Below are 18,766 nucleotides of genomic sequence, written 5' to 3' on the forward strand. Positions count from 1 at the left end.
AACGTGCCAGGGGAATTGTGGGAAACTGGCTGGGGGCTCATGTGCTTGGCTGTTGTGTTCAACTGCCCACAGTTGAAAGTGAGAAGGACCCAGGCAATATGCAGAACTAGGAGGGGGCTGTGGAAGACAGGGAAGCAGTGTTTCCAGCAGGGAATCATCCACTGTGTTGTAGGGCATGCTACTGAGGTAAGGTGGGAAATGCTGCAGACAAATGCCTCCTTAGAGACGTTGGTGCACTGCTCTGGTGCCGGTGTCGACTGGGAGCCGAGGACGTGGAGGAGTCTGGTGAGGATGAGGAGTGTTGACCACGGCAATGGACGCAGGCTTGTTCTTATCTGGGAAGTAGAGCGAGCCTGAGGTATAGGGAAAAGTCAGCGTGATGGAGATGGTGTGGTAGAGTAGGCAGAGCCAGGTAACAAAGCTTTGTTAAGAGGAGTTTGCCACGCCCCTTGGAAACACTGCAGTTCTCGCTTGAAGCGTACTAGTCTTATGCCATGCTTCACACACGTTCTTTATATATGTCAAGGCAAATCCTTCCAAGTCTACTTTGTGACTCATTTCTCTGCCTATCTGCGCAAGGGTTACGGTGCGCTGTCTCGACGACCTACCTCTCCAGGCACTCCCATTTATCTATGTGCTGAGAAATCCCAACTCAGTCCTCCAGCCTAGAATGTTTGTTACTGGCAAGGCAGGGTCATGTTCAGGCTGGCTTCAGACTCTTTCTGCTTCAGCCTCCCAAGTGCTGGAATTCCAGGTATGTGTCACCACACTCAGCTCCAAGCCTAGACTCTTGACCACCTGTGTCCTTCCACCCAATTGATTTCTCCACGTGTCCTTTAATATACCTTAAAACTACCTCATGCTTCATGTGCCCTTAACTGGGCTGACTCATTTGGAGGCATTCAAATGCCTCTCCTCTCCCTTCCCACTGCCCCTGCTGCCAGGACAGACAGGCTCTTGTTCTAGGTCTCAGCTTTGGCAGCACTGACACCAAGATCTTCATATAATCTCCAAGACTCTCTGAGCTGTATCTGTCTGCTCATAGAACTTCCTGGACTACGTTGTGCTTGCCATTGACATGTAACCTGCTAGAGGACAGAGTTTGTGTTTTAACTGCAGTTATAGCCTCTGGTGGATAAGGGACAGGAAGCATATTTAAGGGGTTGACACCCTGAAAAGTATGAAGTAACATATTCTCTGGGGCTATACTGAAGGAGGTGAGATGAGGTGCTGATCTATGCAGATTCATGGGTTGCACTGAAAGCAGAGGCGGTCAGGGACACTCTACATGGAGGGTAGGAGGTGAGATGGTCTACTGATAATGAGAGGGGCTTTGGTGACGGGCTTAGGCTGCGTAATGAAGCCAGTCAGATTGTTGTAGGACCAGACCACAGGATGACCAAAAACTCCTGCCTGAGGGCTGAAGCTGGTGTACCTTTGCCATTAATTTCTGACTTATTCCTGAAGTCAGTCTAGATTTATTACCTTTCCTATTCACAGACATGGGATTCTTCAGGGTGGCTAAGGTCTACAAACCACTTTTACCTGTAGACTGTGAAGTTATTCCATTTGCCTTTGATAAAAATAATGGGAACTAAAGACAGAGTACTTGTCTGGGAGGTAAAAGGTACACTGTGCCACTGTGTGATCTGTGTTCCCCAGATACTTAAATATGGAATAATGAAAGATTGAGATAAAACTCTTGTGCTTTATTTTTAGAGTGAAAATACCCATTTTGTTTAAATAATAAAAATGGAAATATGCTTATTTGAAGGTTTATGAATATGTCCAAGCTATGAACTTCAAAATTCATTCTTCAGGGAGGCAGATTCCAAGAGAGACAGTAACCCTTTCTGACTGAAGAATTACCTAAGCACTATTTCTCTTACTGAACATCTGAGACTGCCCCACCAAGTGCATGCTGCTTTACATCAACCATGTGTACACACGCATACATACAGACATGTCTACATACATACACACTCAAGAGAGGATTTGGGTTGCCATTTTGACAAGGAATGGTCACATCATAAAATGTGAACTTGAGTTTGGTCATGGCACCAACTGAAGTATTCGAACTGAAGGAAGGGATAGTTGAGAAAGACCGGAATGTCTTTTCTTTGTGGGGGTAGTATGTTACTATTGAACTCATGCAAAACAAAATTGGTCCTATTTGCTCTGTATGTCCATTGCTCCAGGCAGAATGGAGGTTTTCGGTGCACCCTCTGCCACTGAGAACAGGATACTGTCACTACACATGTGAGTGTACTATCTTTGGAAAGCAGTCGTATCCCATTTTTTCTCAAAAGTTATCACTACAGGTGGTTGTAGTTTACATTATCAACATATGATGGTAGGAGGAAGAATGTTATTAAAACAGCCCAAGTATTACTCCAGCTGAAGAGATTCTACCTCTAAATTCCCTGTGCTAGACATAGTCCATGAATTCTTTTATAGTTTTATTAATAATAAATATATCTGAAACCTCATGCTTCAACCGACTTCTTAGATAAGGACTGAAGCAGATCCTTGTAGAGGGCAGAGTTCATGAATCGGGGATAGGAGTCTCTGTGCATAAGGGTATAAATCTGAAGTTGTGCATCATCGAATATGTGTTGGGACGGGTCCACCATGTTTCTGTTGATGACTTCTCTTACTCGGGAGTCCAAACTGACCTGTGGAAAGAGGCAACAGTTATATTTCTCTTTGTAAATGCTCTTAAACTTCCATAATTTGTTTTTTCTTTTAAAAGTTCCAAACCAAGCAAGGTCTTCCAAACTGCTCCAAAAAACTCAAAGATGAATGACATCAGGTTCTGGAACTTTGGTGGCACCAGCAGCTCCTGGAAGGCTGGGTAAACAGACTGCTGGCCCATACCAGAATGTGACTCTGTGGGTCTGCAGGACCAGGCATTGTATTTTTCACAAACTCTAAGGAATGCTAGCTGCTTTAGAAAACCACGGCAGTTTGTTTCTTTAACATGAGTGTAGGATGTCCTTTGAAGAAAGAAGGTACATGCAGACTTATCCCTGCTAACTATCTAGTAAGGGGAAGGCAAAAACCTGGGTGCTGCAAGCTTCTGCCCAGCTAGAAACTGGGTGCGGGTTTCTGGAAGCCACAGGAAGACATTTGTGAAGTGAAGCGCTCAAATCACAGGGCCTTGAATCACAGGGCCTGAGAGCTAGCAACACCAGGTTTCAATTCTAGCTGTTTGCTAAGTTGGGGGCCTTTGGGCAAGGCAAACTCTTATACACATGTTAAGTTAAATATGAATTCCTATTAATGAACTCATCTTGGAAAATAAAATGGTCTTTTCTAGTGTGTGAGTGTGCATGTGTATGAATTTGATTAGAATTTGAAGTGCTTGAAATCTATATTCATGGGAAATGTTGGCTTATACTACCCTGGTGGTTTGCTTGTCCCAGACAAGACTGTCCCATGGGCCAGGGCAAATTACTAGGCTCACGCCTTTCTGGGAGAACATGAGTGCAAGCTACAGCTGTTGAAAGAACACCTACATCTCTTCTAAGAGCCTCAGCTAGATGAACTGCAGAGCTGGCTGTGATAGTTCTAATTCAGGATGTTATTCTTACAAAACTGCAAATGTGATTAACCATTCATATATGCCAAATTCAGCAATGACTTTTCCAGAAGTTTATATCCATCTTCCTCCTGGAAAGCTCCTCCTGTATACCCCTTACCCACAGATGACACCTTAACCCCATATGTTCAAAACACATTCCCAGCATCTCCACAGCTCCTTGTTCAGTTCACTGAGAAATGGAACTATCCGGGGCTGGAGAGATGTCAGTAGTTAAGAGCACATGCTGCTCTTCCAGGGGATTGGAGTTCAATTCCCAGTACTCACATCGGGCATCACAGCTTGTAACTCCAGCACTGCACTCACATGCACAAACTTATACACAGACACACACATATGCACACAATTAAAAACAATAAAATTAGGAAAAAAGAAAACGGAGCTATCCATTCCCCCCCATCCAGTGCCAGCTTATCTTTCATTCTCGCTCTTCCTCTCTTTCCCTCCCTCCTGCTCCCTTTTGCACTCCCTTTCCCACTCTTCCTCCTCCCTCTCCTCCCCTTCTGGGCAGAGTCTCACTATACAACCTGGGCTGACGGTGAGCTCACCATGTTCCAGGTGCTGAGATTACAGGTGTGCACCACCATACTCTGCTTCATCTACTTCTCTGACACATCTGTCCATCTGTCCAAATGACCGTTGTTGCTAGATTTGTTTCTCAGCCTCCCAACTGGTCTTCTGGAGTCTTCCCAAACACACTCCATTATTTGGTCGGGGAACTGTTTCTGAAGTGCAAATCGTGTCCTGACACTCAACTCTGTACCTTGCCCTGGCTTGTGGGTGCGCTCAGGATCAAGTCCAAGGTTTACCAGCTCCAAGGTTGAGCTTCTGTGCCTGTTGTCACCTGTGGCTCCATAATTCCCAGCTCCATCTTACTATTCCACTCAAAAGGTATCTGGACCACTTGGGATTTAAGGATAGGGAACTAGAATGATGGCCTTTTCATCTCCTTTTTCTGGGGCAACCTTGTCCCCCGCCCTTTCTGATGCAGTCCATTAAAATCCTCACTGTAAGCTAAGCATTGCTCTGTGAGGAGCCCTGCCATAGGGCCTCACTGATGGCTTTTACTACAGAAACTTTAAAAATTCTAATTCCCAAACAAGGCACAACTGGAACTTCATTTTGCATAACTTTTCCATGAAGAATATCCCTTTCCTAAGCCCTAGTGATTGGCTGATACCCTACACTGCTGGCACCGTGCCTACTGCCGCGGTCAGTGCTCACATAATGCCACACTGCCACCCTTGGTGGACCTGGGATGTGTCCACTCCCCTGTGCTTCTGCTAATTTCCTTTTCATTCTCCTTGGCCTAGTTTCATCTTTTCTGAGCATCTCTTTCTTACAGCTAGCTCCACTAGCCCCCATCACACCAGGGTCTAACCATCAGGCCACTGACTACAGAGGATCTGCCTTATTAAACACATTCTTTTAAAAAATTTATTTTTATTTTATGTGTATGAGTGTATTACCCACATGTGTGTAAGCGCACCTGTATCATGCAATGGCCATGGAGGTCAGAAGAGGGTGTCAGATTCCCCTGGAATTGGAGTTGGAGACAGTTGTCAGCCACCATGTGAATGCTGAGAATTGAACCTGGGTTGTCTGCAAGAGCAGCCAGTGCTCTTAACTGCTAAGCCATCTCTCCAGCCCGTTAACCACATTCTTAGCAGCACACAGTAGGAAACAATGATGATACTTGGAGTTATAAAGCACTGAGTTTTGAGAACGACCTAACCATCAAGATTTTAGAACTGAAGAAACAAATGCCGCACTGAATTTCCCTCCTCTGGCAATTTCTGCAATATTAAGGCTGCCATGGGAAAGTCTTTGCAGATCCAGGAATCTGGATGGTAATAGTGTCTTTATAGACACCTGAAAAAAATTTACTCTGAATAATGGAATAATTTTATTTAAATGACTATTTATAGGATATAATGTTTTTAAACATCAGTAAGTCTGGAGATGTAGCTCAATAGTAAACTTATCTAGCATGTGGTTGTCCCTGAGTTTGATCCCTAGTACCACAAAACAGAAAAATATTAAAAAAAACATACAAAACCCAGTGCCAATATTAGAACGGATGGGTCCCCACTATAAATTATGGATGGGTCCCCTGATATAAATTATGGATGCCTTTCCCAGAAAAAAGCACAAAATCCTTCCCACTTCTTTAGGGGTTGCCTGGGTTTGGATGCTATGAATAGGCAGAGCCCATGGCTGTATTTGGGAATAGCCCCAACTGTGTAGCAGTACACGACCAAACACACAAGTAGGTGATTTACTAGTGAGAGACCTTTTAGGACACACACCTCTTTAGGAGAGAGAATAGAAATGTAGTCTTCATATATTATCCTTGCTTTCTCTTCAATAATGCTTTTGTTAGCTTCCTTTTTCAGTTCTTCACAAGCCATCCAGAAAAGCATGTTTTCTTCACTGAACTCTGTTCGCAGGAATTCCCGGAACACGTTTCTTCCCGCTGGGGTGACCATCAAGTTGTCGAATGACTGGGCCCAGGCACTGACTTCCTCCAGAGTGGGAGTTGGGCTGAGCACAGGTAGAAAGAGAGGGAACAAAAGGGGGATGATAACAGCGGTTAATTTGATTCCCTCGCCAGGAACAGCTTTCCCTTTCTCATGATGGAAACACGTGAATGTTTGGCTCTTTTAGGAATGGAAAGTGCTGTTCTGGTAGACCAGGCTGGCCTTGAACTCACAGAGATCTGCCTGCCTCTGGCTCCTGAGCGCTAGGATTAAAGGCGTGCACCACCACACCTGGCCTTGTTCTCAATTCTTTAAGCCTTGTGCAAAAACATAGACGCTTTCAAATAGATTTGTGGGCATCTGCTGGACTGGCCCTTCAGCCAGAATTTGTTTACATTTGGACACATGTGGCAATACTTTTAAATTATAGAAGTAAAAGAAAAATCCTGCAACCATCTGACCCCAAACTCCCAAATCATCTATGACAGAACTAGGCCAGACCGGACACTAGTCCAGCGGGGTAATGGCCATTTATACTTTTGAAAATAGTATAATGTTTGAGAAATAGAAAAGAATATATGTAATATAAATGTGAGTTCTGAAGGCTGGCCATAAGATGATCAGCTAGGAACATGCCGTTTACCTCGAGAGCCACAGCTCGCTCACAAAGGTGCACCATCACCCCAGGGAATGGCTGGGCTTGATTTGGGGCTTACTATCTTTGAGGTTTTACTTTTGTTTGAACTACATTGAGATCAAAAGACAGTCTATGTAATAGTGATCCTTAATACCTCTTTTCCTACAGCTTTTATATATGTATATTTCCTGATGAATGTGTTCTGCAGTTTTGGTTTTTTTTTTTTCGTCTTTTTGAGACAGGGTTTCCCTGTAGCCTCAGCTGACCTGGAACTCACTATACATAGTGACCAGGCTAGCCTTGAACTCACAGAGATCCATCTACCTCTGCCTCCAGAGTGCTGGGATTAAAAGTATGTGCCACCATGCTCATCTGTATTCTGCAGTTTTAAAAGGATTTTATAACATGGCCTTATGTTTTCTTCTGCAACTTGCTTTTCCCACCTCACATTAAGTTTGTAAGATTCACCCATGTCGCCCTGTGAGTAGAACTTACTGTTCCCTTTCTGTTTTCATATTGGCCTTCTCAGATTTTGGCTTTACTATATTAGTTTTTTAGGTCTTGGTAGTTATGTGAAAGTCCTATAGACTTGGAATGATCTGTTTCTGGAATGTTTTGTGGAAGTGGCCCATAAAATCATATGGATACAATACTGATTCTGTAGAAAGACATTACAGGTTGAGCCCGGTGCACACCTTTGATCCCAGCACTGGGGAGGCAGAGGCAGGCAGATCTCTCTGTGTTCCAGGTCAGCCTGGTCTAAATAGTGAGTTCCAGACCAGCCAGGCCTACATAGGAAGACCTTATCTCAACCTCCCTTTCACCAAGAAAAAGAAAAATATTACAGTTTGAATTGTGTCCTCTCAAAGGCAACAGGGCAACCCTAATCCCAAGAACCCCAGACTATAACCTTATCTGGAAATGGGGTCTTTGCAGACTCAACCATGTTAAGATGAGATCATTAGGTGAGACCTAATCTGGAATGAGTCAGTATTCTTTTTTTGTGAATTTTTAAAAAATTATTTTTATTTTATGTGTATGCATGTATTGCCTGCATGTAGGTAAGTGCACCCATGACATGCAATGGCCCGCAGAGTTCAGAAGAGGCAGAGTTCAGAAGAGGCTGTCGGATCCCTTGGGACTGGAGTTATGAACAGTTGTTAGCTGCCACATGGGTGCTAGGATTCGAACCCAGGTCTTCTGCAAGAACAACCAGTGTTCTTAACCGCTGAGCCATCTCTCCAGCCCCATGAGTCAGTATTCTTGAACGGACATGAACAGAGAGAAGATGCTGTGGAGACACATGGAGAATGTGACCATGTAACTAAGGAGACATGTACAAGCCAGGGAACACCAGGCTGCTGGCAGGTACCCAAAGCTAGAAGACACAAGGAGGGGGTCTCCTCTAGGGTCGTGAAGACTGGCGCACAGAAGCCGGGCCCTGCTGACACCCTCGATCTTGGACTTCTGATCTCTGAACTGTGACACACAGATCTCTAACATTTTAAACTACCGGTCTCGGTGCTTCACTACGCGACCGCAGCAAATTCATTTGGAAGGTTATTAATTGCTGATATAGTTTAACTGTTTGGAATTACTCTGATTCCTTATTTCTTGTGTGTTTGAATGGCTTTCTCCTAGCGAGGAATTTGCTCAGTGTCTGTGTTGTCATATGCTGGCATATCTCAATCCCGCTGTTAGCATCGGCTAGATATCCTATCATAGTTCCATTTTCACTTCTAATGTAATGCCATTGTGTACTTTATTTTTTGGATCAGTCGTAGAAGACGTATTTGGCATAAATCTTCTTAAAGTAATAGAATTTAGGCTGGGGTGATGGCTCAGCAGGTAAAGAAACTTGCAGCCACGCCTGACCACCTGAGTTCAATCTCTGGGACCTGTATGGTAGAAAGAGAACCAACACCACAAGTTGTCCTGTCACCTCCACATATATGCAATGAAAGAGGACCACATACAGACATACACACAGAGACACACATAAATAAATAAATGTATAATTTTAAAGAAACCACTTTTGCCCCTAACTTCTGCATTCTTTCTACTTTTTATTTCATCAGTTTCTGTGACTACATATTAATATCTCCCTCCTACTTTCTTTGTGCATATAAGCCGGACACTTAGCTTACTAATGAATAGTTTCTTTTCTTAGAAACGTTAGAGGTTACATTTTTCTTCACTGTATTTTCAGCAACCCAAATTTTGATATAGCCACACTTCCATGTAGTTATTACCTATTTCTTAATATTTGTTATGATTTGTTCTTTGAGGAGATACTGGAAGTAATCTTGAAAATATCAAAAAATATAAGGATTTACTGTATGTTTTTAAAGTTTCTGACTTATACTTTAATTTGGGGGGGGCGGAAGCATAGTCTGTTTTATAATGATCCCAGAAATTTATGCAAATACTTTATGAAATGCAGACACGGATAGTGATGCACTTCTGTAATCCCAGCATGCAGGAGGCACAGGCAGAAAGATTGTAAGCTTGAGATCAGCCTAGTCTACATAGTGAATCCTTGTATCAAAACAAGTTTTGTTTTTTTATATTAAATTAAATTTTATTTATTTATTTATTTCTACACCCACTTCCCAGGTAGCACCCTCCCACAGCCTCCCTCCCCCTACTGGAGCCCTTATACTCTGATATCCCTGCTACTGTCTGCTGTGTTGTTGGCACCCCATCTAGTGGTAATCAGTTGTCAATATTCCTTTAGATAAGATTGGGGTCTGCTGTTCATTTTCCCAGTTCTGTGCTGGGTTACTATCTTGGGAGTCCCTTTGGCCACCCTGGCCAACAACTCAAAAGAAGGTATCACCTGTCTGGCATTGTTGCTTGTTGTGTAGCCTTTAGCTATACATATGGACTCTTATGAAATTATAAAGGAAAGTATAACCAAAACAAGTTGTTTTTAAAAAGGGGTGGGGATGTAAGTCAGTTGAAGAACCTTTGCCTAGCACCTGTGAGGCCCTGGATTTGATGCCAAAACAGAAAACAAATGAAGAAAAACACTAACAGCAACAACGACGAGGAAAATCTTAGCCAATTGTAAATGTTTTCAGACTGTTTGTTGGATGTTACACTTGATCTCTTAGAAATGTCCACAAGGAGGTGCTGCAGACGTGGCTCAGCGATTAAGAGCATTGACCGGCTGCTCTTGCAGAGGATGGGGGTTCAATTCCCAGCACCCACATGGTGGCTACCAACCATCTGTAACTCCAGTTCCAGGGGATCAGACGCCGTCTTCTGACATCTGTGGGCATTGCACGACGCAGGTGCATTTGTAATACATGCAGGAAATGCATTCATAGACATATAAAATAATAACTAAAAATTTTTTAGAGAAATATCCACATGGTAGCAGATTTGTAAATATCCTACTCTGGAACTTTTTGCTTTCACATTTTAGAGTTATTTTTATTAGTTACATGTAAGCTATTTTACCTTTAGTGACCCCCTCTGTCTGTATCTGTATCTGTGTCCATTTTGTTTGACATCAACATCAAAAAGCAGTACAGAACAGTGGGCAGAGTAGACTTGAGTTAGACTGAAGTCCATGCAGCAGCACCATCTCTACAAGGCCACCACCTGCCCTCAGAGATGTGATTATACCTTTGTGTAAATCAGGGAGGGGCGAGCCTACTCCAGGCAGGACACAACCTGCCATGCAAAGTGCAGGCTGTTCTTGAGCTCATACTTTCCCCTTCGCAGGCGTCACCGGGAAAGGAGCAGCCTGCAGGATGAAGCCTCAGTCCTCCCCAACTTTGAGGCCTTGGACAAATTACTCAAGTCTCTCCTGGATACTAACAGTACCTCCCTCAAAGAGTTGTGAAGATTTAACAAGTTAGATTTGCACTGTAAAGTGCTTAGACAGTTCTCGGACCATGGTAAGCACTCAATGTTATTTATAATTATTTTAACTACTCCAGCAATTAATTTATGTGGTAAAGATTTTCTCTTCATTTCTTTTATCACTTTCACTTTCCATGTTTTGACACTATTTGTATTTATTTCTGCCTTTTGTCTAATGTTATTTATATATTTAACCTAATATTATTTATTTAGTTCTGTGGCTTTAAAAAAATTATCACCTGGACTGGGAATGTAGCTCAGTTAGGACAGTGCCCGCCTAGAATGCATGCAGCCCTGGGTCTGATCCCCAGCACTGCATAGCTGGACATGGTGCTGCACACCTGTAATCACCGCACTTGGGAGGTAGAAGCAGAAAGATCAGGAGGAGTTCAAAGTCTTAAAGAGTTCGAGGCTAGCCTCGGCTACATGAGAACCTGTCTCAACAAAAAGCTGTCAGTTAACACTATTATCATCTCATTCCAGCTATATTTGTTTCAACACCAATATTTGTTTGAGTCTTCACGTATCTGCTCACAGTTCTCACAACTCAGACTTTTGATTTGGGATTGTGTTTTTACCTCCTGGCAAGCATCCTTTAGAATGTCTTTGTACACAGTAGGAAACTTTCTATTTATTTGAGTATTTAAATAATACGCCTTTACTTCCTGGTTATTCCTGAAAGGCAAGTTTGCTGCCTACACAATGCTAAGTGGGCGTTATTGTTCATGCCACTGTGAAGGGAGCTGCATTCCTCCCCTCTTTGGCTTTTGTGTTCTTCAGTTTTACTACAATTATGTCCAGATCAGACCTCACTTATCTTACCTGATCCATCTTGTGGGACACACACCCTTCCGTGGTATTTATGCCTTTCATCAGATCTGGAAAATCTTTATTACTTCTAGCCTCTCTTTTAATCAGGGACTCTGTATGTCAGATCTTGTCATTCTAGCCTTACTTTATTTAATTTGTTTTTAACATTGTGCTCCCCTGGTCACATGGTCTTCCTGGACACCTTCATACTCACTAATAATCACCTATTACAATCATTCATTTTTAGATAGGAGCAATAAATTTTCATTTTAAAAAATGTTTTATTTTCTTAAAATCTTCTTGTTCATTAAAAAAGATGCTAATGGGGCTGGAGAGATGGCTCCGCAGTTAAGAGCACTGGTTGCTCTTGCAGAGGACACAGGTTCTGTTCCCAGCATCCTCACAGCAGCCAACAACCATTTGTAACTCTAGTTCCAGGGGATCTGACGCCCTCTGCTGACCTCCATGGGCACTGCAGGACATGGGTGCACTTACATACATCAGGCAATACTCATATACATAAAATGAAAAAAAATTTTAAAAGATGTTAACAGTGTTTAATGTTTTATTTTCTTTACTTGCATGCTACTAATTAAATTTTTTTAAAATGTTTATCTATTTATTTATTTGTTATTTGTGTGTGTGTGTGTATGTGTTTGTTGTGGTCAGAGGACCGCTTCCACGATATGGATTCCAAGGCTCAAACTCAAGTTCCCAGGCTTAGCACCAAGCACCTCTATCTGATGAACCATCTTACTGGCCCTATATTGTGAAATTTTTGACAAGGAGGCATAATTTTTTCTTAAATTAACCTTTTTATTTTGAGAAAATGGTGGGTTTTCCTATGTCGTCGTAAGATAATGTAACTACGGCTAACAGTTTCTTTGTGTAGTGATGGATATATTCTGAAAGTAGAGGTTGTATAATATTGTGAATATACTAAAATTTTACTGAAGGAAAATAATGAAGAGGGACCTCACACACTGTTTAGCACGCTTCTCTGGTAGGAATATCCTGAAGGAGCACAGCGTGGTACCATAGTCTTCCAGCAGTTTTTCTTTTAAAAAAAATTCTATTATTTTTATTTTACGTATATGAGTGCATTGTCTGCATGTAGGTAAGTGCACCCATGCCGTGCAATGTCTATGGAGGTCAGAAGAGGTGTTGGATCCCCTGGAACTGGAGTGACAGATGGCTGTCCCCTCCCCACCAGAAGTTTTTCATAGTTGAGTTCTTCTTACTCATTTCTCTTTTAGATAAGCTCACTGTGTAGCCCAAGCTGGACTTGAACTCTTGATCTCATGCTCAGTTCTTTCCACACTGGTTTGCAGGTATTCACTGACATGCCCTTCTTTAGATCTGAGAATCATTTTGTGTTTCCATCTCGCACTTCTTTAAATAAGTAAGAGGTTGTTCCTAGATGTTTTATTTCAGTTCTAACATCTGCAGTTCTTTTTGGCTCTAAATTTGAGTTGTTTCTATGGGCTCATTTTGGAGGTGCTACTTTTGAATCTGGTACTCTTTGATCATGAGCCCACATTTATTTAGTCTTGGGGTCAAAATCGTAGATGACATTTCTTCAGACAAAGTCTTCTTTGGAGATCTCTGAAGACTTGCTGACCCAGGACCTCTCAAGCTCTTTTCAGGGTCTCAGGAATTTTAGTTTCTACTCCTGCCATCATGGCCCCAGGATGTTGGTTTATCTGGATAAACCAAGCAAAACCGACAGTACTCGACATGAGAATGCCCTGACTCCATCAAGTCTGCTGAGCGTCCTCGCTCAGTGAAGCTGTTTCCACTCCTGATCATGTTGCTAATGTAGCCCAGAGCTCAGTGCTTCTGCCCAGCCTCTTGAGAAGAACCTACCACATATTGCCAGACTGGGAAAAGATCCAAAGTCAGAATCTGAAATACGATTTTCACTCATCCTGTGTCGCTTTCACAGCACCATAAAATCACAAAATTGTCAAGTTGAGCCATTCTAAGTTGAATACCATCTGCACTTGTTCTTAGGGAAAAACAGCACCTTGCCTTCCTCTGCTTGGGGCTCAACTTAACTCTTACTCAGTTTTGCTTTTCAAGTACTTCATCATTTCATTATTTTTGTGACACACTTTAGATGCAAGCACAAATCTGTGTTTTTTTTTTTTTTTTTGCATCAGGGTCTCCTTGTAGCCCCAGCTGGCCTGGAACTCACTATGTATGTCAGATTGGCCTCTGTCTCACAGAGATCTTTCTGCCCTGCCTCCTGAGTGCTGGGACTAAAGGCATGCTCTACCATGCTTGGCCCAAGCTGATTTTCTTAAGTGGAATCTCACTATATAACCCAGGTTGTCCTGAAACTTGTGTAGCCCAGGCTGGCCAGATCCTCTTGCCTCTGCCTCCCATGTGCTGGGATTTTATAGGCATGAACCATTACACCCAGGACCAAATTTTTTTTTTTTTTTTTTTTTTGTCTTTTTGAGACAGAGTCTCCCTATAGCCCCAGCTGGCCTGGAACTCACTATGTAGACCAAGCTGGCCTTGAACTCACAGAGATCTGCCTGCCTCTGCCTCCTGAGTGCTGGGATTAAAGGTGTGTGTTACCATGCCTGGCTCCAAATTAATTTTTTATTATAGAAGTTTTACAGTGTTTGACTTTTGCCTTATTACAGTCGCATAAATTCATGACAATGTTCCATATAAAAAAGGTACTAAGATATTTTTGAAAGAAAAGACTTATAATTTTAAGGAATGACTCCCAGCACACTCACACTCACAACTACCTGTAACTCCAGCCCTACAGGATCTGATGCACTGTTTTGGCCTCCTCATGCACCCATGTGTGTATGTACCCACACACCCACATATAAATAAATAATGAAATAAATATTTTTTAAAAACAGTTAGACTGACCCTGTCTCAAAAAAAGACACAAAAAATTCACTTGAAGAAGGTTGAAGTACTCTGCTACGTTCCTTTACTATGTGAATTATAAAGATATCTTTTTTCCTGCCAAAGAAATCAAGAAATACGTGTTAAAAATGATTGAAAAGTTAAAGGTAATGAAAAGTGGGATGTTTTAAAAAGATAGTCCATAGTATGTGTTCAATACTAGTGAAGAGCCTAGAAAACAAAAGAAAGGTTCATAGAGCAAAAGGAAAAAAAGGAAGTATTAAAAGAAGTTACGTGTATAATTGACCAGAAGAAGAAACATACTAATGATCAAAATAACTGACAATATAATGGAATTTGAATGCCCTGTTTAAAGATATTCAAACTAAGTCAAAAAAAAAAAAAGACAAAAAAAAACCCCAAAACCTAATGAAATTCTATTTTAGGCTGGGTGTGGTGCCACATGCTTTTAGTCCCAGCACTCAGGAGGCAGGGGCAGGCAGATATTTGTGAGATCAAGGCCAGCCTGGGCTACATAGTGAGTTCCAGGCCAGCTGGAGCTACCAGAAGACCGCATGCCAACACCCTCCCCTCCCAAATTAAAAACTAAAAGAAAAGATTAAAACTAAAAACGCTACATCATGATTTCCCCCCAAAATACTTAGTTCTTTAAAAACACACTCGCTTTGAGCTCCTTGAGACTCGGGAAGAAAACAAAAGCTGCCAATCTCAGGAAAGCTGAAGCTTGCTGTGCTCACAGGATTCACAGTGAAACCCCAGGGTTATAGCAATAGCAACCGCTAGCCAGAGACTTCTTGGACCCTCCCAAATGCCTGCAAATCCTGCAAAGAAAAGTCCAGGGATGCAGCTTTTTTGAGTTGCTGCCCCCATGCTGGGGTGGGCTTTGGTGATGAGGCTGCTTGGGAGTCACCCATGCACCTGTAAAAGCAACCCCAATAAAGTCACTGGTTCATTAGGTTAGACTTGAGTGAAACTGGTTTTTTGGTCTATTGTCAGTAGATGGGGTGAGTAGATGATTGTTCATGTCTTCCCAGGAATGGTCACACAATAATATTTTAGTTATTTAGTATAAATTCACAGCTTAAAAATGAATCCTTCCATCTTCCTGAAAACCAAATAAATATGTTGTATCATTATGGCCTTTTACTTTTAAAAGTATATTAAATAAAAACAAAAATCACATCATTATGATTTGTCAAGAAGCGTGAGCTAATATTTGTGATGAGCCAAAGGAATCAGTAAGTGGGCTGACGTTTTTCTCTGCTATGAAATGAATTAAAAGAAATTTTTCAGAGAAATGCATACCACACTGAGATTTGATGTTTACTAAATGGCAGGTAGAGAAAAATGTGTGTGTTCTGTTGATACATAAAATGTAAAAAGAAAATGGGAAATGCTAGTATTTCAGTTAGTGCTGTGAGCTAAAAAAATGCAAGAGCTTACCTTTCTTCACAGGTTGGAGTGTCTGTGCTGAGTTCGTGGGATGCTCTAGGGGGTCTCTGGTCTTCTTGGTTTCTAACAGTGAGGCTGCAAGAAACAAGACAGTTGTGTGTTCGTTGAGATGCTGTAAGAACAGAGTTCTTAAGTATTTTAGTTTATTTCAGGTCCTCAAATAGATTTCTTTTTCTTGAAAATCATGACCCTGATTATTCATTTTAAGAAAATCAGGGGGCAGGAAGTGGCTGGAGAGATGCTCAGTGTTAAGAGCACTGGCTGCTCTTGCAGAGGACCCAGGTTCCGTCCCCAGCACCCACATGGTAGCTAACAACTGTCTTAACTCCAGTTCCAGGGGATCCAACAACCTCTTCTGACCTCCACAGACATTGCATGATGTGGATGCACTTATGTACATGCAGGCAAAATGCTCATACACATAAAATAAAATAATAAAAAAACAATAAATTAATTTAAAAAAGAAAACCAAGGGGGCTGGAGAGATGGCTCAGTGACTAAGAGCACTGGCTGCTCTTACAGAGGACCTGGGTTCAATTTCCAGCACCCACATGGCGGCTGACAACCACCTGTAACCTCAGTTCCGGGGAATCAGACACCTTCTGACCTCCTCAGACACTGTATGACACTGGTACACTTACATTCATGCAAGCAATATACTCATACACATAAAATAAAAATAATAAATAAAAATTAAAAATAAAAAAGAAAATCAATAGAATCTAGGCGTGGTAGTGCACGGCTTTAATCCCAGCACTCTGGAGGCAGAGGCAGGTGAATCTCTGTGAGATTGAGGCCAGCTTGGTCTACATAGCAAGTTCCAGTCCAGCTGGGGCTACAGAGAGACCCTGTCTCAAAACAAAACAAAAAACCCCAAAACAACAACAAAGAAGAAAACCGAAAGTATGACAATAAGCTTCTCATCGCTAAAACAAAATACCTCTTTTGGCTTACAGTTTTGTCTGTTCCAATGCATGACTGGTTGGATGCTATTTTGGGTCTGAGGTGGGGACATCATGATCGTAGTGCTCAGCATAGGGAAATTATATCACCAGCCAGGGAGCAAAGAAGAAGGGGCTGGTCCCAGCATCCCTTTCAAGGGCATACCCCTGGTGACCTAAGCAGTTCCCACTATGCCCCTCATCTCAAAGGTTCCACCTCCTTTCAAAAGTGCCAGCTTGGAGACCAAGCCTTTCACACCATGCCTTTGACTGAGATTCAAGATCCAAACCACAGCAGTGTTAGAAAAATACTATTTTATATAACTCTGTAGTCTATAATAATCGAGGAACCATTTGAAATTACTACAGCTGATTGCATTTAGAATAATCCTTTTTGGGGGTCTTTTTGAGACAGTCTCCCTGTAATCCCAGCTGGCTTGGAACTCACTATGTAGACCAGGTTGGCCGTGAACTCACAGAGATCGGTCTGCCTCTGCCTTTTGAGTGGGACTAAAGGTGTACACCACCACACCTAGCTTTTTCAAAATTTTTGATTTATTTGTTTTTATTTCATGTGTATGTTTTGCCTGCATGTATGTAAGTGCAACCAGAGGCCAGAAGAGGTCATCAGATGTGTGAAACTATAGTTACTGGTGGCTGTTAGCTGCCATGTGGGTGCTGGGAACCAAACCCCAGTCCTCTACAAGGGCAGCCAGTGCTCTTAACCACTGAGCCATCTCTCCTGCCCCAAATCATTCTTTTTGTTAAAAAGGAAAAAAAAAAAGGTTCAGTAGAAAATAGTTAAGTTTGTCAGAAATGTTTTCAGTTTTCATTTCATTTCTGCACCAGGAAAAGGTGTTCATTCTTCCTGTTTTGTGTCTTGGCAAAACAGGGTTTATATATTAATTGGCACATGTAAAAAATTATTAGAGGAGATACAATAAATCCTACTATTGTATCTTTCAAGAGAGTAATAGTTAAGTGTCAGAAATGTTTTCAGTTTTCATTTCATTTCTGCACCAGGAAAAGGTGTTCATTCTTCCTGTTTTGTGTCTTGGCAAAACAGGGTTTATATATTAATTGGCACATGTAAAAAATTATTAGAGGAGATACAATAAATCCTACTATTGTATCTTTCAAGAGAGTTTGTTTCCTTATTAAATATGCATTTCTTTGTAAAATGTTTCAAGTATTTTTGTTATTATTATAAATGAAATTTAAATTTTGATCTCATCTTCTGATTCTGGTTTATATATATGAGAAGGCTATTCATTTCCTATTAGTGTTACTGAGCAACGCTTTGTATATGTGAACATTTTCCTATTTAAAGTGCACAGCTCAGCGTTGTTGTTGTGGTTTTTTTTTTTTTTTTTTCCTGCTCAGTACCCAAAAAGGCCAAAAGGGTATCAGATCCCCTGGGTCTGGAGTTACAGACAGTTGTCAGCCATTATGTGGGTGCTGGGAACTGAGCCGGGTCCTCTTAGAGAGCAGCCAGTGCTCTTACCTGCTGAGCATCTCTCCAGTCTCCTGAGATCTCGTCACTTGGCACAATGTGTCAAAAGTTTATCCACAGCATACATCAGTACTCCGCTCCTGTTTTGGATGTAGGAACATACCATTTGCTTTTGCATTTACCAGGGAGTGCACACTTTGTTGTTTCTTCTTCTGGGATGCAGGAGTCATGTTGCTACACACACATGCAAGTATGTGCATCAGCATATATTCTCACGACATATTTTGGGAACAAGAGGTTCTGTTTTTAACATTTGAGGAACTCCCAAACTGGCTTCCAAAGCAGCGGCTCCAGCTTCCAGGCTTCCAGCCCTTGTAGCAGTATCTGAGGGCTGTCAATTCTCCCATCTCTGTCCACCTGTTGTGACTTCCTTTTTATTGTAGCTTCCTAGCTAAGTGGGTACGAAATGTCACTTTACTGTGGCTTTGATTTGTTTTTTCACTAATGACTAAAGATGTTGAGCCTCTGTTCATGTATTTATTGGCTGTCACATGTCTTCTCTGAAGAAAATGTCTTGTTTGTATTCTTTGAGAATTTGGAGATTGGTTTATCTTTTATTCTGGA

At 41.8% G+C, this 18,766-nt stretch overlaps 1 protein-coding gene across 14 annotated transcripts in view; it reads right to left on the minus strand.

The window, feature by feature from the left end:
• Window positions 1–1,708: 1,708 nt before the first annotated feature.
• Window positions 1,709–18,766, minus strand: part of Rgs20 (regulator of G protein signaling 20) — a 135,915-nt gene continuing 118,857 nt past the window's right edge. For 12 of the 14 annotated variants that reach the window (XM_029568956.1, XM_029568955.1, XM_029568966.1 and 9 more), the window contains 4 exons: window positions 15,740–15,823; window positions 5,911–6,145; window positions 5,091–5,138; window positions 1,709–2,675 (listed from right to left, as the gene is read on the minus strand). In XM_029568956.1, the coding sequence (XP_029424816.1) occupies window positions 2,487–2,675; window positions 5,091–5,138; window positions 5,911–6,145; window positions 15,740–15,823 (556 nt within the window). In that variant the 3' untranslated portion in view covers window positions 1,709–2,486. The remainder of the gene's footprint in view (window positions 2,676–5,090; window positions 5,139–5,910; window positions 6,146–15,739; window positions 15,824–18,766) is intronic. The other 2 variants (XM_008844420.3, XM_008844413.3) reach the window with 1 other exon arrangement.

Source organism: Nannospalax galili, unplaced genomic scaffold (assembly GCF_000622305.1).
Source record: "Nannospalax galili isolate Female #2095 unplaced genomic scaffold, S.galili_v1.0 scaffold40, whole genome shotgun sequence".
In the NCBI taxonomy this organism is placed as follows: domain Eukaryota; kingdom Metazoa; phylum Chordata; class Mammalia; order Rodentia; family Spalacidae; genus Nannospalax; species Nannospalax galili.